Consider the following 22,931-nt stretch of genomic DNA (forward strand, 5'->3'; position numbering starts at 1 on the left):
TGTCCTCAAGGAATTCTTGGAGAGAGGGAAAAAAAAAAAAAAAAAAAAAAACGCAAGTAATTCTGTCCCATCATTCGCTCTTCTAAAATTACTGGACCTATCAACAAGTTACCAACCGTGCCGTATCAAACATTGATCAAAAAAAGAACTTGGAAATTGGTTTTCATTGTTGTGTATGAATTTTCTTGTGATCATCGAAGTCATATGGCATTGTCACCAATGTGAAGATTGTGGACACACTGTAAGTGAAATGAGTACAAATTTTCCCCACACAATGTTCATCATGTATGCTTTTGTGTGACGTTGATATGTGCAGAAAGTCTCCATATACTGATAATAGGATTACGCTTCACCAGTTCGACAATGTGTTGCTGTTCCTGTAGAGTTTGTTGAACTATATATTCAAACTAAAAATGGAAACTTTGAAGACTACCTTTTTCACACAGTGTGCTGAATACTTTGGTAAACACTTCACAACCAAGAATTTGGCTTTTTAGAAAGTGCCAACAGTATTCTTTGACAATAACGGGACCACTCCCGTTGTGGGATCTGTAAACATACATAATGTCTGCGTGTTCTTCATTAGTTTAGATGTGTGGCATTTTAGCCAGCACATGAAGAAATACAGTTAACCAATGCTTCTCCTTGATACGCTCTCAATCAATCACACTACTTCACTCGCAACACACTGTAATCAACTATGCATCCAGCAAGCTAGTTTAATACCAGATACACAGCATAGAGCTGAAAACAATGTAGGTTGGGCTAGAGTAAAACAATAAAGAGGTTGTGCGCCACTAGCCCAAAAACAAATGTGCATTAAATATTCTGTATTTCATTAAATGTGTTCTATTGCAGAAACCATTTGGCATAGGGCATATGTCCATAGAAACTTTTTGTTGTTTCAAATGAGCATTCATGTCATATCCCTGAATACTGGCCATTCCTCCTGTGAAACAAATCTCTTATACTGCAAGCTCTTTGCTTTCCATGTTTTGAGAGCTGGTAGATCAAAACAAGAGAATGAAAGTCTAGTAAACTTGGGCTCTAAAGTGCAAGAGTCACACAAGAAGATACCCAGAATAAAGAAGCTTTTCAATCTAATGCCCATGGTAACCAGGAGAAGAAGGAAATAAAGAAGACCACAATAATTTGGTCTGAAGCAAGAACACAAGCTCATAGCAAAGAATGAGAGAGATATGGGCACAAATACTGCCAACCAACATTTTTAAGTACTTTGTCCGGTTCTAAATAGGCTCATTCACTTTTTTATGTAAGAATACACTTGAGATTTATTTTTCAAATTTATGTGCACAGAATACATCTTAGAAACATTCTAAAACAACCAGACTTTTGTCCTATTGTTATGTGATGTAATGTTCTAAACTACTCCAAATAGAACATCCAAACAGTACTTCTGTATAATGTACATTTCATGATTTTAAAATACAAAATGACAATTTAGAATAGGAAAACATGCTTCCTCGAGGTAGTGTTTGTTCTCACAGTTAACAACATACAGTCTGTTGACTACTATTCTTATGACCTCACAACAACATGTCACTAGCAAATGACAGTTAGATGGCTAAAGGAATTTATGGAGATGTAAAGTTTTATGTTCTCAGCCAAAAACCTTAATGCTGGAGTTTTACAGAGCCTTTCTATTATTCTGACTTGATTATATACACTTGATTTGTTAGTCTGCTATACTATATTGTTGCAATGTATTAGACAAAGTCATCAATAGGGACGTAGGCTGGCCACAAGAGCATTTCAGTACCATCTCTGTTACATGATTTGGCAAATGTATAAGATCTACCACCATTGCAGACCCAGTTGCTCATCCAGTAATGAAACAGATTCCTAGTACACATGTACAAGTAACAACTCCTTTTGAGGTTGCCTTTTAGATTCGATGTGACAGATATCAGTATTTTCCACTGAGTTGAAGTAGAGAACCTTCATTGGTTCATTCATTCATGTTCTGTAGATCCCATAAATAAGAAGAAACTTAAGTAATAGTGACTGAGTCCAATTATACAGAAATTGTAAATTAAAAGACAACACAGAGTAGCTAGTGTACCCTTACTTTCAGAAGGCAAATTTCCAAGTGCCGCCATAAAAATACTTAAAAGTGAAAATATTATATGAGTACCCACCTTCTGAAGCTTGTACTTCAGGGGAAAGTTGGAAAGGAGGGGCATCTCACTTATACCCCATTTTGAGTGACCCATTTGTTATTAATATGATGAGAGACCAAGATAAAGCTGAAGGGGACAGATAGTACTTCGATAATCACTGTGTCAGTTTAAAGAGAGAGAGTGAATTGTGGGTAGGGGAGGGGGGGGGGGGTGAGAGGTGAAGATAAATGTAAGTTGCCCATGGGGTGTAGCAGGCACTCAGATCCCTTGACTGAAGCTGTAGAAAATGCTCGAGAGCTGGTTACTAGGTACACCCAAGGTAGAAAGTTCTTCCGTGCCCATGCATGCACTCAGCTAGTTCAGTGGTGGTCATTCCATTAAAAAAATCTGTGCCATAAACATAAGTTAGTCAGTAACAATTTCTCTGACCTTGATGTTTTTGGCTTTACAAGTGGTGGGCCTACACTAACTGGTACTAGGTGGGTGTATGGGGTAGGTTTTTCAGTGGGAATGGTTGCAGATATTTACCTTGGGGAGGAATAATGGTATGCGACTGCCACATGATTTTACAAGGATATTATGGAGTTTAGGAGAATTCTGGAAGGCAACAATGGGTGGTGTGGTAAAGATATCAGGGAGTAATGAGTAATGTGTTTCTTGTGTGGGTTTTACATCTTGACAAAGTGGGTGCTTCCTAATTTTTTTGGAAGTGAGAGCTGTGTTCATTGGAGAGTGAGGATAGGAAAAGCCCAAGAGATCCATTTTTAACAAGGTCCGTAGGGTAGTTGCATTAGTGGAAAACCTGGGAAAAGTTATTGAAAGATATGACGTTGGCACAGAAAAATTTTCCACCAATTCCTAGCCAGTAATGAAGGGAGTGTTTTACAAGGAAGGGGTACCCTCTGAATACTGGAACATGGAGGAATCATGAGAAATATGCAAGCAGATATAGCCACCACTGAAAATTGTCATGCGATTGCCAAATTGGAGAAACATCCAAGAAGCAAGTGAAAGATGGAATAGCTGGCATTGAGGAACAAGTAGATTTGTGTGTGTGTGTGTGTGTGTGTGTGTGTGTGTGTGTGTGTGCGCGCGCGCGCGTGAGTGCGTGAGTGCGTGTTTTGCAGATATGTTACGTTTTTATCGTGAGAAAAATATTAATGTTTTATCATTTTTAAATCTCTCTCAAATTATTTTAGTAAATGCTCTGAAGACTTCACACGTCATCATGATAGAGCATTTTGTCTTTTGATATGAGTACATAAAGTTTGTTGTAAGGGTATAACTATTTTTTTGTAGATATTATGTATGCTGCATTGTATCTTGTATTCTTACTATGTTAGCCGAAAATTCAGGAAGTGGAAGCAATTATGGAAATCGGAGCAATCAGCGCAAATCCAGCCGTCAGGATAGAAAGGACAGAGCAAGAGAAACAGATGATGAGGAAGTTGATAGAAAGAAGAGGAGGGAGGAAAGGATCAGGTATTAAAGCTGTTATATTGTTCACAATATATGTATTTTCACTTTATTCAATACAGTTTAAAGCTGTCATTCTTATTCTTTGACCAAATAGGAGCAAATAAACGATACTTTTATTTTAGGGAGAGAGAGGAGAAAGAAAAGAGAAGCCCTTCTGTCCGACAACGGAGCAAAAGCCCTAGACCTCGCAGAAGGCAGCGAATTGTTCCACGTTACATGGTTCATATACCGAAAATGGCACTTGATCTGTAAGTTCTTTTCATTGAAACTGCTATGATGTAATAATTAAGGTGTTACTATTTTGCAGTAAGTCAATAGCATGTGAATAATATCTGTGGCTTTGTTTGAGTCGTATGTGCTTTGTGTGTTAGAGAGAGAGAGAGAGAGAGAGAGAGAGAGAGAAGAAATTGGTTATGATTCCTAAGCAATTAGCTCTCTTCCAAAGAAAGCCAAACTTGAGTGGTAGATAAGGATGTACTGAAGGCATTGTACATTATCAGACGACTATCCTAACCAAGCACCACCGTATACAGGTGTGTGTTAGAAAATTTCTGATCTAAGAGCAATGGATTCTGAGGCATTTGCCATGTCATACTGCAAGTGTTCGTATTTCAGTATACTAAACAGCCATTGCATTGCAAAATGTGTTGCTAGAACGTTAAAAAAATGCTTTGTCAAAGTACCTAAGTCACTTGAGATAAGCTTCAGACTGCCCTGAAGATTGTTGAAGACTAGTTTCTATAAATTAACTCATACTCGCTGTTACCATTGGTATTGCATGTTCCATGAATAATGATGTGGAGTAAGTCAGTTTACAGAATAAAATGGCTACATGCTGAACATTTACAGTTGATTGTCAATATCAGTGAAATTCGCCACCAGCTGTGTCACTGAGATTTTATTTTATTTTTTTTTTGTCCACCAGTTTTGGTATTCCACTGTGCCATATTCAGTTCCCTGAATAATAAGAGTATACATGTAGTGTATATCAGAGTGTACAAAGAAACTCACAGAAAGTGACAGGTAATTACGTTGTTGTTGTTGTTGTTGTGGTCAGTCCAGAGACTGGTTTGATGCAGCTCTCCATGCTACTCTATCCTGTGCACGTTTCTTCATCTCCCAGTACCTACTGCAACATACATCCCTCTGAATCTGCTTTGTGTATTCATCTCTTGGTCTCCCTCTACGATTTTTACCCTCTACGCTGCCCTCCAATACTAAATTGGTGATCCCTTGATGCCTCAGGTAATTATAAAAAAGGTTAAAGCTACAAAATGAAAGTAGTGGCATTAAACCATATCTTTGTGTACATCCAGCACAACAGAATAATATGTGTACATATTTGTTATTCTTCAGGCAGAAGGGTTGAAGGGAAAAGGAGGGTGAAGGAAAAGGACTGGAGAGTTCTAGGAAAAGGGGTATATTTTGGGAACAATATGCATATTTACAGCCTAGATACGATTAGTTGTCACGGCATCAAAAATGCAGCTTGATGCAAAACCCAATGGCAGATGACTTATTCATAGAAAAACAGCATACAAAGTGCACTGTAAGAATATTCATAAAATACCTTGTGGGCCTAGGTTGCATAGCAAATCAGAATAAAAACATTTGATTTGGAATACTTTATATCACTTAATAGGTCAGCACTACCACAGTGAAACAAACCAACAAGGATCTCAAGTCCTACTTAACCAAGGGGAGTCCTCGAAGTTCTATTTCCCTGGGAGTGGAAGGCAATACACTAATTACCTATCTATAAATGACAAATCCATCTAAATAATAAGACATAGTGGGTTGTGTCGTGATAAATAATGTGGGTATGGAAAAGATAAAATGTAAGTTAATGTCGAAGATTACCGTATCATCAAAGTTGAATCCCACTAAATGAGTAACGTATTTGCGTGCCAAAGGGGCACCGATTGTGCACAAAAAAGAGTTTATTGACTGGAACCATATATTTAGATGGGTTGCCGACGTGTTAAGTGATATAAAGGATACCAAATCATATTGTTTTATTTTGGTTTGCTGTGTAACCTAGGCTCACAAAGTATTTGTGAATATTGTTAGCATGCTCTTTGTATGCTGTTTTTCTCTTAATATGTCATCTGCCATTGGGTTTTGCATCAAGCTGCATTTTTGGTGCCACGGCAACTAATTATATCACCAGTTGTGATACTACCTAGGCCGTAAATATGCATATTATTGTACTTCATAAAATACAGTGTGTCATTTTACTTTAAATGAAGATAGGTCCTCATATATACCAGCGGGTCCTTCATCTATAAGAGTTACATAGGATTTTATATTTTTAAAAAAATTCAGCGAAGCTCCCAATTATATACTGTCTGGCTCTGATGTTTTTAATGTTTTTGCATATTCTCTTGAAAATTCGTGGTGTTAAAGAGTTTTTTGACTAACAAATATGCACATAATTTTTTTTCTGTTGAGCTGTATGTACACAGAGATTTGGTTTAATGCCACTACTTTCATTTTGTAGCTTCAACCATTATTATGATTACCCGTCACTGTCTATAAGTTTGCTTTGTAACCCTGATATACACTATGTGTGTATACTCTTTCATTATGCAGGGGCCTGAAGATGGCACAGTGGAATGCCAAAAATAAAGTAATATGTCAGTTACATGGCTGTTGGTGAATTTCATTGATATTGACAATTACTTAACTATCTGATGTCCTCTGTCCGTGATGGATCAAGAGAGAATTTACAGTTGAGTTCACACAAAAGAGAACAATATGTAGTTCAATAATACAAGTATTATATACAACTTATGCATTAGATTAGCTGTTAGTTTCTAAAGAATCTTTCTTCTGTGTGACAGGAGAAGTCACCCATAAGGAACAACTTACTTTCAGATTAAATTTTGCTACTTGTCAGGTAATTAATATCCATAACTAAATGAACAAAGCGTTGGGAAACAACAGTATTCACCCCTTTTGGAGCTAAAGTAAGTTTTAATCACAAATAAAGCAGGACATTTTTTTCTGTTTTTGTAGTTTTGAATGTCATTATTTGTTCAGAACTCTGATGGTTTATTTACAACGAATTTCATGACAGAGAATTTGTACTGTGGTGCCATAATTAAAATACCTCCATAAACAGTTGTCTGAAAGGTAATTAAGGGTGGGCACCATGTTTCATTTGTCTCTCCCCAAAACTTGCAATAATGCGAAGTGCAGAAGTGGCTGGAACTAAGTCAGAATGTCAAAAATACAGATTTGTTTCCCCAATTTAAATTCTAATCATTGTGTCAGAAATAAATGACCTTTGCTTGATGTGTATTAAATAGATTGGAATAAGATATGAAAAATAAAGAGGAAGCAATATTGAACTTTGCAGTAGTCCATTGATGATTCCCCCCCTCGAATCGAAAAAATATTCCCCCATCCCACCTTCAGTTCACGAATTATGAAGTGCAAAATTTTGCTTACTTTTTGTTAGGTATGACTTGAACTGTCTGTTAGCAATATTATTAATTCCACTTCGTCATATGTAAGGATAGGGCAGACCATGCCGAGGTGGGGGAGCAGGAAAGACGTAACCTTTCATGCTCGCATTGCAGCGCTACACATGCCTGCTATTCTGACAATGCATCTACAGTCTTCTGCCTTTGCATCAGATGCACATCCACAGGGTCCATAGACAGTGGCCATGTGTGAGTGAGTTCAGCTTGAATGAGTGTGTATGTGTTTCCTATTTCCAAAGGAGGGCGTTTTTGTCTGAAAGTTTAATGTTTAGTAGTCTTTTCACTGTGCCTGCCTGCCTGCAACTTAATGCCTTCTCGCTGTGGTAAGTAGCAATCTATCCTTTTCATAATATTATTATTGTTATTCCATCCGGGACTTTCCAGTGTTTGGGAAGACTAACAGACACAGTTTTGTTATCTAATCATTGTAAAATCTGGTGATTGAACATATTGACAGCATTAGCAGTTGAACAACCTGTCTGAAATCAAAATTGTGGTATGATTTTTAGTACCAAAATAGGTCATTATACTGAAGTATATCATTTACCCAAAAATTCTAGAAAATGATATCGTGAAACAGCTCAATAATGATTGGCATCCCTCCTGTCGCATTTTTTATAAATGTGTTTAACTGATTCATATATTTTAATCTCTCTAGAAAACAGACTCAACTTGTGTCACATTAAATGTTACCATTAAATCCATATAAACTTTTATATTTGTGAGGTTTTGTTATTGTCTTAATTTCAGATGGAGGAGTGAGTGAGAGTACGAGATCTCTAAACTTTACGGAAATTGCTTTGTGAACATACTGTCTTGATTTCTTTCTGCTGAACTCATTTACTGTACTGTCTATATTATATTCAAGAAAATATTATCAAAAATACCTGCTACTTGTGAATGAACATTCATAACCCTTCCAGAGGAAAGACTGACACCAGATGCAATCAGGAATCGAAAAAATTTTATGGTGAAAGTTGAAAATTTATGGCAGACCAGGCTTTGAACTCTGATTCTCCCGCTTAACGTGATCAGTTGCCTTAACCACCTCAGCCGTCCAGACATGCTTCCTGTCCAACCAAAATTCTCAACTTGTCACACGCTAGTAATATCCACTGGCCTTTCACCTGCTTGCTAGCAAGACACTGGCCCCTGTTGTGCATCTGTACTGAAGTTATCAAGGCAGCCACAGCTGCAGAGATATATGTATTTCTGACATTGTGCCAGAACAGGGGTGACCTGCAGTGTAATAAACTCAGAAGAAAAACTTCAATAACCCAAGATTGCCAGCAAAGCATTCATTTCGATAACCTATTTCAGTAAGACTACATTATCATCTTCAGATTGTACACTCTACAAATAGAAATAATTTCCTCTTTCTGTGCTATGTATTGTGTCTCATCACGAATATGTATGTGAAGGTCCCAAAAATTACTAGATATCAGCATATCAAATTTAAAATAAACAATATGTACCAACATAAGGAGAGTGTGCCAAATACAAGTGCTCATGCTTGCACAACAGTTGACTACAGCCTCAGATCAGTGACTGTTTTTGAACTGCTTCTACATTCTTGAGATAATTGTATTTAAAGCACATTAATGGAAAGTGTCAAACAGCAACTCGGCTTAGTATTACTTTTAATGCTAATTTTTTGCACCAAGAAAGCATACAATTATACAGTATGGCATGAGCTCTGTCTTTGGGACTGCTGTGATTGCTGTGTAGTAATCCAAACCATGGCCAGTTGTATCTGAATTTGTATATACATACAAGTGTACTGTCTCAAATTGCTTACACATCGTGATGTCTGCTAAAGTCGCAGATATACTAACCTCTCACTGACAATGATACCCACAGCCTTATTGCCATGTTTCACAGGTGCTCTGAAATAACTGTATGTGTTTTTTCATGTATGTACATAGTCCAGAAAATTTTTTCGGAGATGGTTGTTTGTGAGGTCGTGCATAGAGATAAACAATCACTGTAACTGAGGCTGCTAAGTTATGTGTGTGTGCGTTACACCTGGACTCAGCACAAGCCAGTTTGAATCCTGATGGAGGAAAAAAATTTGCATCACCATTATTTAGCTGGCAGTGGAAGAAGATGATGATTATATTTGGTTTGTGGGGCACTCAACTGCGTGGTTATCAGCACCTGTACAAATTCCCAGTCTTCACACAGTCCAGTCTCGCCATTTTCATGAATGATGATGAAGTGATTGAGGACAACACAAACATCCAATCCCCAATGGAAGAAGAGATGCGGCTGTAAAATTGCTATTCACCAAACGCCAGTGTCTTGAGTTAAATTCCAAACCTCTCCCAGTGTCTCACGGGGTGGGCATGGGATATTCTTGATGGTAATCTATCCATTGGATGGGAACTTAAAGTCTAAAGGCTCTGTTTGTGCTACTTGAGATAAGTAAGCTGTGTGCTGGCACCTCTCCCGTCTATCATGATCATCATCATCATTATCAACAACAACAACACAAAATGTCACTACACTATTCATGAACTGATCAGTCACTTATTCAAAAAAATTACAGTCGAGACGATGGATATGCTAGCTGTCCAAGTGGCATCACCTAGAAAGTCTTCTGTCATGCTGTAATCCACCTTAATGACTAAATAAATTGTGATATGCTCATGCCATATCAGCAATATAGGTACACAATGTTACTTTTTATGATAATAAAGATACCTTTCAGAATTTCTCAATGCAAGGTTTACTAATAGTTCAAATATTTCTTCCTTTCAGTCCTGAAGCAGATGTGTTGGAACTTCGCCGCAGATATTCAAACATGTATGTACCATCTGATTTCTTCTCTGCCAACTTTCGATGGGTTGATGCTTTCCCACCAAATACCCCATTCACTTTAGATCGACCATGCTCCTTTCATGTGATGCATAAGGAAGTGGACGCTGTCCTTGACAATAAGGCTGTGCTGGAACCACCAGATGCTGACTACTTGTTCTCAGCAAAGGTAAGTGTCACAGTTACAGTGGCTGTTTATGATTTCTGTTCCATTAAAATAAGGAAGTCCCTAAAAATCCATTCCCTGCGTGTATTTCATTTATAAGATAGTGATGTAAGTTAGAAAAAAAATTATGGACATAGAATAAAATATCTCACATCTGCAGTGCCATTATTTAGAGAAACTCAAGAACCAGAGTAAAAATTACAAATTTTTAAGTGCATGTATGTCATTGTTCTCTATAGTAGTGGGCAATGACAATATACAAGATAAGAAATGAAACCAATTTGTAAAAATATTTCATTGGAATGAGAAGCTAAGGGCTTCATATTCTTTATTTCAGCTATCATCTAAATCACACCTTTAACTCACCTAATTCAAACTGCATAGCTTGTTTCATCATGCCGGCATAATCAGATGCTATTAATAAATTTTACTGCAATCATAGCACAACATAAAGAGTCATGACCATGGGTATGTGGCCTCGTCAATCAAAGATGGATTGTGCATTCTGTGTAATCTGTGTTACCTTTACTATGAAAGTAATGATTTGTTTTTGACTCTTGATGTAACAGATATAACAGCTGCTATATGTTTTGTACTTTAAAGCAAAGACTTGAGTGAACAGTATCTGATGATATTTGTATGCTGAACCTTGGTAAGAATTGGAAATAAATAAGTTAAAGATAAGGTATACAAGGATATTTGAAGAAAGTTTACAAACATGATTACAGGCTCGTGTGGAATTTATTTCCTTTGTTAACAAAAAAGGCTCATAGAGTTTAAAAGCTGAAGCAAAGAGAGTGTGGGTAGAAATTCACTAATTTTGAACATGAGTATTGTAGTAATTATATTGCTATAGTAGAGGGAAACATTCCACGTAGGAAAAATATATCTAAAAACAAAGATGATGTGACTTACCAAATGAAAGTGCTGGCAGGTCGACAGACACACAAACAAACACAAACATACACACAAAATTCAAGCTTTCGCAACAAACAGTTGCCTCATCAGGAAAGAGGGAAGGAGAGGGAAAGACGAAAGGATGTGGGTTTTAAGGGAGAGGGTAAGGAGTCATTCCAATCCCGGGAGCGGAAAGACTTACCTTAGGGGGAAAAAAGGACGGGTATACACTCGCGCACACACACACACATATCCATCCACACATATACAGACACAAGCAGACATATTTAAAGACAAAGAGTTTGAGCAGAGATGTCAGTCGAGGCAGAAGTGCAGAGGCAAAGATGTTGTTGAATGACAGGTGAGGTATGAGTGGCGGCAACTTGAAATTAGCGGAGATTTAGGCCTGGTGGATAACGGGAAGAGAGGATATATTGAAGAGCAAGTTCCCATCTCCGGAGTTCGGATAGGTTGGTGTTAGTGGGAAGTATCCAGATAATTACCTTTGATCGTGTACACCTTCCGGGTTACAGGACTGGAGTAGGTGGTGGTGGGAGGGTGCATGGGACAGGTTTTACATACCTTTGATCGTGTACACCTTCCGGGTTACAGGACTGGAGTAGTACCTTTGATCGTGTACACCTTCCGGGTTACAGGACTGGAGTAGTACCTTTGATCGTGTACACCTTCCGGGTTACAGGACTGGAGTAGGCAGAGCCACGTGTGAAAGCACCCACGTGATCTACCAACTGACCTGCCTACACTGTGACGTATTTTATGTGGGAATGACCAGCAACAAACTGTCCATTCGCATGAATGGACACAGGCAGACAGTGTTTGTTGGTAATGAGGATCACCCTGTGGCTAAACATGCCTTGGTGCACGGCCAGCACATTTTGGCACAGTGTTACACCGTCCGGGTTATCTGGATACTTCCCACTAACACCAACCTATCCGAACTCCGGAGATGGGAACTTGCTCTTCAATATATCCTCTCTTGCCCGTTATCCACCAGGCCTAAATCTCCGCTAATTTCAAGTTGCCGCCACTCATACCTCACCTGTCATTCAACAACATCTTTGCCTCTGCACTTCTGCCTCGACTGACATCTCTGCCCAAACTCTTTGTCTTTAAATATGTCAGCTTGTGTCTGTATATGTGTGGATGGATATGTGTGTGTGTGCGAGTGTATACCCGTCCTTTATTCCCCCTAAGGTAAGTCTTTCCGCTCCTGGGATTGGAATGACTCCTTACCCTTTCCCTTAAAACCCACATCCTTTCGTCTTTCCCTCTCCTTCCCTCTTTCCTGATGAGGCAACAGTTTGTTGCGAAAGCTTGAATTTTGTGTGTACGTTTGTGTGTCTGTCGACTTGCCAGCACTTTCATTTGGTAAGTCACATCATCTTTATTTTTAGATATATTAGTAATTATATTATTTGTCTTGTATGATGACATCTATTATGGTTTCTTCTTGTTCTTAGCACAGTGTCAGAGTATGACTTACGTTGAGCAAAATATTTTTGGACTCATTTTGTCCTCAGTACAACTATTAATCAGAAGATGCAGGTGCTTAAATTGAAGCACAGTACTTTAACTTCACTGTTCCAAGTATGATATTGCAAGTAAATATCCTCAGCAAAAACGTAATACAGATAACTCTTAGTGCAACTTCCTGCTAACTGCAAGCAAAACAAGAACAACAAAGATAAAGCATGCATCAAAGACAGTTTTAACATTAACAAAAGTGTCACTTTTCAACAAGATTTTCCCTAAATTAATTTGAGAGTTTTTAACTAACAATCTGAATGTCATGGTCTTTAAATGTTATTGCATCAGATAGCATTTCTGGTTAAATTCTTTATATGAAAATAATTAAGTTTTTTGAAAAATCATAAAATTAATATGATTAACATTAGATTCTTGTTGAAACACACATTCTGTACATAAATACCCACAGCCAAATTATCTTTGTAATTCAAACTATAGTACCATACATTCGTAAAAAAATTAAATTGTCAGTTGCTCTATATTGGATTCTAATGTAACTTTTTGAGATGTACCAAGTTACTCAATAAGTGACAACAGTTGTTCATTTGTTACTTGCATTATAAGCGGAATTGAATCATAAGTCAGGGTCTGCGAGTGTAAGTACATTTGGAAGCCATCAGGAAACTTGTCTAAATAATTTATGTGCATTGAGATTACATGAAGAAATTACACTGGGGTTTTGTTTAGTGATGCTGTTTTCTCAAAGTAATATATCATACATTTAATACTGACACTTGGAAAGTGAGGTACTGTTTATTTATTGCTCCAGCATCGTTGTCGTCATCATCATCATCATCATCATCATCAGGGAATTCTTCAGCAAGTCAGGTAGGATGTTTCGAAATGATGTACCTCTATATGTTTCTGTCATAGTAGATGTACTCCCACATCACATGATCCCATATCTCTCAATTTCTCTTGAGGTCTTCTTTAATTTGGTCCAGCTGTCTCTTGGTAGGATATCCAACTGGCCTTCATCCTGCCATGTTCCTTTTCAAGTATTGACAGGGAATTTGGTTACGCTGCAGTCATTACATATGATTAAACCCATCCCCATCTCACTGTACTCAGCCTTCCCTCCATGATCATTTCCACTTGCATGTATTTCCTTATGTGCAGATACCCGAATTTTATGTATTTCCTTATGTGCAGATACCTGAACTTCTCTCTCATCTTATTTTGTAGAACAACGCTAAGGAATTTGTTTTCACAAGCTTTTAGTTCACTTAAGTGTCTTCATGGGTGGAATTTAGACTATCTAATAAGAAAATAGTGACTACAAAAATTGTCTTTCACATTCACTTCATAATGGAAAAAGAATTCAGAAGAACTTTGATCACTTGTGTAAAGAGTAGTTTAAAGTTAATGAAGCCAAGGAAATAACAGGAACATGTTCACTTTATTACACCATTTTCCTCCCTCATGTGGAAATTTTGTGTTAATGTAATTGGCCACTCGTACGGGCTTCAGATTTTACATTCAGCAGCATATAATGAATTTTATCAATAGTGGATGCTGTCGAACTCCATGACTGTGCCTTTATGGGCTGTAGAAAATTATCCGCTACCAGTCACAATAAAAGATTATTTATTTGTCACACGACCGGTTTCGGGCTTGCGCCCATCTTCAGGTGTTTATACATTTATGTACATGTTTGTGCTTTTGGAGATCAATAAAGATGAAGCACCATTGTTACAGTTATGCTGTGGTGATAGTTTTGCCACTTAGTTACATACTTATGGTCATTTTCACATCCATATTTCAGTTTTACCAAGCTATATGGATGTATGAACACCTGAAGATGGGTGCAAGCAGGAAACCGGTCGTGTGACAAATAAATCACCTTTTATTGTGACTGGTAGCGGATATTTTTCTACACCCCAATTCAGCAGCATGTTTTCTAAAGCAGCTGATTAATAATGTGACTGGCAGAGGGTTCATCAAAACTTTTACAGTATTTCTTGACTGTTCTTCTCTCAAACAATGCACAGAGAAAAAAAAAGCATTTAAAACATTCTGTGTGAGTTCTGATTTCTCTTGTTTTATTATGATGATCATTTTTTGCCCTGTGTAGATGATTATCACAAAATATATCTGCATTCAGAGGAGAAAGTTGGAAATTGAAATTTCATGGAAAGATCTTTCCACAGTGAATAAGCCTTTTTTATAAAGATTGCCACCTAACTTGTGTATCATCCATGGCAATCTCTTCCCTACTTCATGATAATGAAAATGAGCTTCCCTTCTTTGAACTTCTTTGATGTCCTCCGACAATCCTATCTGGTAGGGATCCCATACTCCACAGCAGTACTCTGACAGAAGGCAGACAAGTGTCATATAGGCAGTCTCTTAAGTGGAATTTTTTGCATCTTCTAAGTGTTCTGCCAATAAAACGAAATCTTTGGTTCACCTTCCCCACAACATTATCTGTATAATTTTTCCAGTTTAAGTTATTCGTAATTGTTATTTATTTGAATTGACAGTCTTTATATTTGTGTGATGTATCGTGTAACTTAAATTTAAAAAGTCCTTTTAACATGCGTGTGAATGCGCTCACACTTTTCATTATTTAGAATCACTTGCCACTTTTCACACCATACAGATATCCTGACAAAATAATTTTGCAATTGGATTTGATCTTCTGATGACTGTACTAAACGGAAAAAAAATCATCATCTGCAAGCAATCTAAGAGGTTTGCTCAGATTTCTCCTAAATTCATTACTTGGTTTGAATAAAAAGGTAGTTATGTTGCACAAAAAAGATATTTTCTGAAGCCGTGCTGACAGTGTATAAGTAGATCATCACCTTTGAGTTGATCTGTTATGTTCTCACACAGTATATATTCCAAATTGTACTGCAAATTGACATCAGTGATATGGGTCTGTAATTTAGCAGATTACCCTTATTTCCTTTCTTGATTGCTGATGTGACCTGTGTAACTTTTCAGTGTGTGCATAAGGATCTTTAACCAAGCAAGCAGTTGTATATATTGTTAAGTACAGAGCCTGTGATATCAGCATACACTGGAAGGAATCTATTTGGTATACAGTCTGGACCAGAAGAATTGCTTTTATTAAGTGACATTAGTTGCTTTGCTGTTTCAGGCGAATCTACTTCTGTTGTTGTGGTCTTCAGTCCTGAGACTGGTTTCATACAGCTCTCCATGCTACTCTACCCTGTGCAAGCTTCTTCATCTCCCAGTACCTACTGCAGCCTACATACTTCTGAATCTGCTTAGTGTATTCATCTCTTGGTCTCCCTCTACGATTTTTACCCTCCACTCTGCCCTCCAGTACTAAATTGGTGATCCCTTGATGCCTCAGAACATGTCCTACCAACCGATCCCTTCTTCTAGTCAAGTTGTGCCACAAGCTCTTCTTCTCCCCAATTCTATTCAATACCTCCTCATTAGTTATGTGATCTACCCATCTAATTTTCAGCATTCTTCTGTAGCACCACATTTCGAAAGCTTCTATTCTCTTCTTGTCTAAACTATTTATCGTCCATGTTTCACTTCCATACATGGCTACGCTCCATACAAATACTTTCAGAAACGACTTCTTGACAGTTAAATCTATACTCGATGTTAACAAATTTCTCTTCTTCAGAAACGCTTTCCTTGCCATTGCCAGTCTACATTTTATATCCTCTCTACTTCAACCATCATCAGTTATTTTGCTCCACAAATAGCAAAACTCCTTTACTACTTTAAATGTCCCATTTCCTAATCTAATTCCCTCACCATCACCCGACTTAATTCGACTACATTCCATTATCCTCGTTTTGCTTTTGTTGATGTTCATCTTATATCCTCCTTTCAAGACTCTATCCATTCCGTTCAACTGCTCTTCCAAGTCCTTTGCTGTCTCTGACAGAATTACAATGTCATCGGCGAACCTCAAAGTTTTTATTTCTTCTCCATGGATTTTAATACCTACTCCGAATTTTTCTTTTGTTTCCTTTACTGCTTACTCAATATACAGATTGAATAACATCAGGGATAGGCTACAACCCTGCCTCACTCCCTTCCCAACCACTGCTTCCATTTCGTGACCCTCGACTCTTATAACTGCCATCTGGTTTCTGTACAAATTGTAAAGAGCCTTTCGCTCCCTGTATTTTACCCCTGCCACCTTCAGAATTTGAAAGCGAGTATTCCAGTCAACATTGTCAAAAGCTTTCTCTAAGTCTACAAATGCTAGAAATGTGGGTTTGCCTTTCCTTAATCTAGCTTCTAAGATAAGTCGTAGGGTCAGTATTGCCTCACATGTTCCAACATTTCTACGGAATCCAAACTGATCTTCCCCGAGGTCGGCTTCTATCAGTTTTTCCATTCGTCTGTAAAGAATTCGCATTAGTACTTTGCAGCTGTGACTTATTAAACTAGTGAAGGAATTTCAGAAAAGTATGTTTAGTAACTTTGTTGTAGCAGCAGAGCTTAACACTGCGTAATTAAGGTGTCCTCCATTGTATCCAGAATCTTAACTGTTTTAAACGTAAAACTTCACAGTTTTTGTCTCACTTAATTTATTTGAAAAGATAACCAGATTCATCTTTGTAGCCATCATTACATCTTATAAAAACAATGATGTAGATAAGGTAAAGCTGTTAACTGAACTAATTAACAATTTACATGATGCCTAAAATTCAAGCCAAAAGTGGTTATCTGTTCAAATAAATTAAACTGCAAGCAAGACTGTGAGTTCAACTATTTACACGGATGTCACTGCCACAAATTTCCTCCAAAGGTCAAAATCCTCTCCTCTTATCTTTACTGTTTTCTTGGCCTGTTTGTTCACAGTCTATATCTATACTCGACAAGCTGTCTAATGAAGCATGAAGGCAGGTACTTTGTGTACTGCTGTAATTTCCTCCCTCTGATGTTCCAGTTGTGGAAGATTTCTGGGGAGACCATGTTTGTTAAGCTCTTGCATGAGTTTAGATTTCTGTCGTATTACTGCCATGTTCATTTTGCAAGCTTTGGAGTAAATAATATATTGGTTTGACTCCTTTTGGAAAACATACTTTCAAAATTTGTATCAGTAGGCGTCTCTGTGATGTGCAACAACTGTCTTGTATCATCTGCTGCTGGAGTAGCTTGCTCACCCATGTGATGCTATTATGCTTACTAAATGAACCTGTTCCAAAATATGCTGCCTTTCTTTTCTCTGTTAAGTCAACCAGGGAGGAGCCCAGGAGTAGAGAATGTCAGAATATGGTTTTGTAAGTTACTACCTGTGTGAGCAAATTACGTATCCTTAACATTCTTTCAGTCCCTTTCAGATTGGCATCAGTCTTCTCTTTGTTGTCCTCCTGTAATTCAGTCTGTACACCTACCTTCAGATATTTAATAGTTGTGGTTGTGTTCAGTGATTGACTGCCTATGGTGTAATCAAACAATAGTAGATCCTTCCATCTGTTTGTGTGCAATAATGTATGTTATGTTAAGAAACTTCCTGGCAGATTAAAACTGTGTGCCCGACCGAGACACGAACTCGGGACCTTTGCCTTTCGCGGGCAAGTGCTCTACCAACTGAGCTACCGAAGCACGACTCACGCCCGGTACTCACAGCTTTACTTCTGCCAGTACCTCGTCTCCTACCTTCCAAACTTTACAGAAGCTCTCCTGCGAACCTTGCAGAACTAGCACTCCTGAAAGAAAGGATATTGCGGAGACATGGCTTAGCCACAGCCTGGGGGATGTTTCCAGAATGAGATTTTCACTCTGCAGCGGAGTGTGCGCTGATATGAAACTTCCTGGCAGATTAAAACTGTGTGCCCGACCGGTCGGGCACACAGTTTTAATCTGCCAGGAAGTTTCATATCAGCGCACACTCCGCTGCAGAGTGAAAATCTCATTCTATGTTATGTTAGTTTATATCTAGTGTCAACCACTAGTGTTGCTTTATAGAATCAGTCCTTCCAGATTACCCATCAAGAAAAGTCATCTTGTGTATTGCACTTACAGTATTCCTTTTTAAAGTATTTTATCATATGCAAGTCTTGACAGTTGACCTGTTTAGCAGAAAATGAACAACTCATATGTTTTACAAAAATGAAATGCTATTCTTTGGCCCAGTTATCTGCAAACGGAAAGAATTTTCTGTTGTGTGCCTCCAGTGAACATGAAAACTAAAGAAAAGTGGTCTCGATGCTGTCTATAAACTTGAATTTGCACCATAGCTTACTGGCAATATTATATTTGTGAGAAAGCAGAAGCTATAGGTATTTAACAATGATTTACTGTGCTCACTTAACTTAACTATACTTAATGTAATTAGTTAGGCTTTCATGGCCCCCTCCCCCTTTTTTGTTGTGGAATTGCCATGGTGGATCATTCACAGGTATATTTGCCATTGTTTGGTGGCATTTCTTGTTTCCAGTGTCTTGCTAGCGTACTTGGCTTGAAACATCATGGGTGAAATGTCAGAAAGAAGAACCAATAGTGGGTAACGTCTGTTATGCTTAGAATCGTGACCAGATGAATTCTGCATTACCATAATTAATAATAAATATTACAATACTGGAAATTACAGATGTAAACAGCAAACAGAACGTGAGGATAGCCAGCTGCTTGTGAGCTTCCTTCTATCTCTTGACTAATAAAATAATTGGTAGGTGGTGTATTATCATATCTCCTACTGTAAACTAAAGAGGTGTTATTCATTATTTTGAGACAACCAGAGTAAAATCGAGAAAGACTAACCAAGCAAGCAACCAACCAGAAAATGGGAGCTGTAACAGAAAGGGACAAAGAAACCAAATGAGGGAAAGATGTTGCAGTTAGGTATACAGTGAAAGGGAAGAATATACTAATAAAAGGGGATACAGATGGGCGGGGAAATAGCAGTTACAAAAACTAAATAGGAAGGAACAGAAAAGAGAAAGTAACGTAAAGGATTGAAGGAAATCATTGTAAAAGTGGATAGCAAAATAATGATAACCATTATGACTTTTTTTTCTCTTCGTATTTTTCTCTTCTTTTCAAATCCATCATATGTCAAGAGCTTTTTCAGCACTATGGACTTCCCCAGATGTTTCTACATAATTCTAGTCTCATCTAATAAAACCTCTCTCACGACCCACTTCATGCCTAAAATTAATAAACATTATCTTGTGCAGGTGATGTTAATGAGTATGCCATTGATGGAAGAGGTGTACCGCAAATGCTGTCAACTTGCAGAAGAAAAAGACAAGGACTCAGATGATGGGCGTGATTTTGTACACCCAACACGGCTCATCAATTTCCTTGTTGGACTTCGTGGGAAGAATGAAACTATGGCAGTAGGTGGTCCATGGAGCCCATCACTCGATGGTCCCAATCCTGACAAGGACCCTGCAGTTCTCATTCGTACAGCCATCCGTACGTGTCAGGCTCTTACTGGCGTCAATCTCAGCAGTTGCACTCAGTGGTAAGTTCTACCATTTCATTCTTTTTGTTTTGGGCACTGAACTGTGATAGGACACATGTCTAGTAAGATGTGGTACTTTTTGTAACTCCTGCAATTTAATTCGTTATTGCTACCATTGCTCACAAGGGTAAGAAAAGTAAAACAAGAAAGAAACTACTTGATTTATTCTCAGTGCAACAGACTGCAAGAGATGTACAACAGAGAGGAAAGGTATGTGCCATGAGATTGCTTTGTAGTTTTTCAGTCCTGCATCTGAATAGAGGAAAACAGCTGCAGATTGGAGGGTAAGATACAAGAACCTTTTAAAGCAAGGACTGCACCCCCCCCCTTTTTCCCAAAAACCACACACACACACACACACACACACACACACACACACACACACACATTGCAGGCTTATACGACTGGAGCAAGCCTGACAAATACACTATTATATTCAGTCGTTTCTCATTTTAGTTTATCTCTTAGCCCTCCACTGACTATTAAAATGTTAATTATTAAAAGTGAGGTATTGAAACAAGCACTTCTACATCTTACGCATTATTTGTTTATTACCATGGATAAGAGTGATAAAGACAGCTTGAAATAATGACTTGTACACTCTCCAGATATTTCCAAAACAGAATGCTGAATGTAAGCACACATAAAAATAGTTTTTCTAGTGCCACTTTGTTTCTGCCTTGGGTAGAATCTCCTGCGTAAGTCTTTGTGGTGGTAAAAACTGCTTGATAAAAAGTGGTATGTGGTCATAAGCTGATGACTCCAGTGGTCCCCTTTTCTGTTGACTTGCCTTCCCTTGTCACTTTAGAGCCAGCATGATATAACAAAGATGTTACTCCAGGATCTGTCATCAGTATTTGAGGGTTTTCTGTTATTCTTGACATTTGAAGGCTTTGTTTGAGTAGGATGAAGATGAGACCTTGATACTGAAATTCCAGACTGTCTCCATTCACATGACAGTCTTTTAATGTTATGTATGTTATGTCTGCTCCCCCACATGGTCATTCAGAACAGTAGCAACTTAAAACATCTACATTTTCTCATCATCATTTAATGTGTAGTTATTTTAATAGCATCTTATGCTTGTTCCTTGTCTGAATCATCTTTAATAAACACTTCATTAACCTGTCATACATTGATGCATGTTTAAGTGACATGAAATGCTCTTCATGTTAATCATTGAGAAATTTCAGCCTCATGTACACTGATAAGCCAAAACATTATGGCCACTACACACCACAACCTTGGACGCCACACAGTGGCGTTGCGGGCACATTACGCGGTAAACAAAAGTATGTAAGTGGAGCAGATTCAGGCAGGGGATCACCTCAGTGAGAATATGGGCTGCAAATGGGGAAATCTATTTAGTTAAATGACTTTGACAAAGATCAGATTATTATCACATAGAGCCTGTGAATGAGTATCTCAAAAATGGTGAAACTGGTTGAATGTTGCATGTGCTAGTGTCATGAGGGTCTATGGAAAGAGGCAGGAAACTACCACTAGGTGCTAAATGGGTGGGCATCCACGACTCTTCATAGAATGTGGGGTTTCGAGGCATGTTTGCTCTGTGAAGTAGGATGGATGGATGATGACCTGTGGCATCTCTACTGAAAGAACTCAATGCTGGTGCATGCACAAGTGTTTCATAGCATGCCATTCATCGCATATTGTTGAACCTGGAGCTCTCCAGCGAACCACCCCTATGTGTTCACATGTCAACCCAGCAACATCATCAGTTGTTATTGCAGCAGAGACAGAACGTCGGGAATTGATCATCAATCTGTGGAAATGGGATGGCTTTTTGTGTGGGTCACACTTTTGCTACCCTAGGTTGCTGGTCACGTCTCGGTGACCAAATTCACATGATGTAAATTATATGGAACCCATCGGGGTCGCTATTGGGCACCATCACTGGGTAAGCAAATCAGCGGCCCTTTATTATTTATATGAATTACACGACCTGTATGTAAACATCTAAAACCACATACGTCCACAAACCTACCAACAAATTGTTGGATCCCTAATATGCAGAATCAGTATGTATTTCATTCCAAAAGTGGCCAAACAAGCTATTAAGCAGGTGGTTATAATGTCTTGGCTCATCAGTGTATATGTGATGATAGAGTAGTGACCATCAACAATGATAAGAAGCTATTTGGCGTATTAGCTATTGAAAACTGTGGTAAAACACACTTAGTCTTTCACTATACTTCCACCCATTTGTGTACTATATAATACAAATTTTGATAACTTTTTACTAACAGTCCAAAGTATTATTGTGTAGATGAAAATGATAAAATAATAGCAATTGTGGGTGATTTTTATCTTACATTCATTACATCTCTGTTGTAAAATAATACATAGGTGAGGTGAGTAAATGCATATATTTGCACATCATAAACAGTATTTTTGAAATTTTCCCGGCAGATAGACTATTCCATTGTTTTTTTGGCACGCATCTGGCCATCATAACTTCCTCTTCCTCACCAAACACTACCAAAGAAAATTGGTGACTAATTCCTATTGTAATTCAAGCTATACTTCATGGGGAGGGAAGGGGGGGGGGGCTCGTTTGTGTCATCTAGATGTCATAGTTGTTATAGCTACACAGTAACAGATAAAACTTATGTATCAAGGAGAGAATGTTCATGTTGAGTACAAATAAACATAGAGCTGCCTGAGAAACTGAATACCCACACTGCTTTAGAGACAAATGTTGCATCTTTCAAATTGATTATACATGACAAAATGCCGGGCAATGAAGTGTAAGCCTTCAAGGACACATAGTACACCTTTTGGTGAGCAGGTGGTTTCACGTGGCTGGAGGTTGACAAGGTTAGAACTTGACTGCAGAATCAACGTTCCAAAGATGTCATAGGCTTGAAATTATATCTGAATTTCCAAAAGTGGTACATTTCATAAAGCCTGCTTGCCACTTCCAACAAGATTGCAGTAAATGAACTGCAGCACTAGTGTAA

At 38.1% G+C, this 22,931-nt stretch overlaps 1 protein-coding gene across 2 annotated transcripts in view; it reads left to right on the forward strand.

Moving 5' to 3' along the window:
* The window catches only part of LOC124613921 (cell division cycle and apoptosis regulator protein 1-like), a 262,218-nt gene that overhangs the window by 117,871 nt on the left and 121,416 nt on the right, over positions 1-22,931 (forward strand). For both annotated transcript variants that reach the window (XM_047142677.1, XM_047142683.1), the window contains exons 7-10: positions 3,485-3,623; positions 3,743-3,868; positions 9,869-10,094; positions 19,661-19,950. In XM_047142677.1, the coding sequence (XP_046998633.1) occupies positions 3,485-3,623; positions 3,743-3,868; positions 9,869-10,094; positions 19,661-19,950 (781 nt within the window). The remainder of the gene's footprint in view (positions 1-3,484; positions 3,624-3,742; positions 3,869-9,868; positions 10,095-19,660; positions 19,951-22,931) is intronic.

This window comes from Schistocerca americana, chromosome 1, assembly GCF_021461395.2.
Source record: "Schistocerca americana isolate TAMUIC-IGC-003095 chromosome 1, iqSchAmer2.1, whole genome shotgun sequence".
Classification (NCBI taxonomy): domain Eukaryota; kingdom Metazoa; phylum Arthropoda; class Insecta; order Orthoptera; family Acrididae; genus Schistocerca; species Schistocerca americana.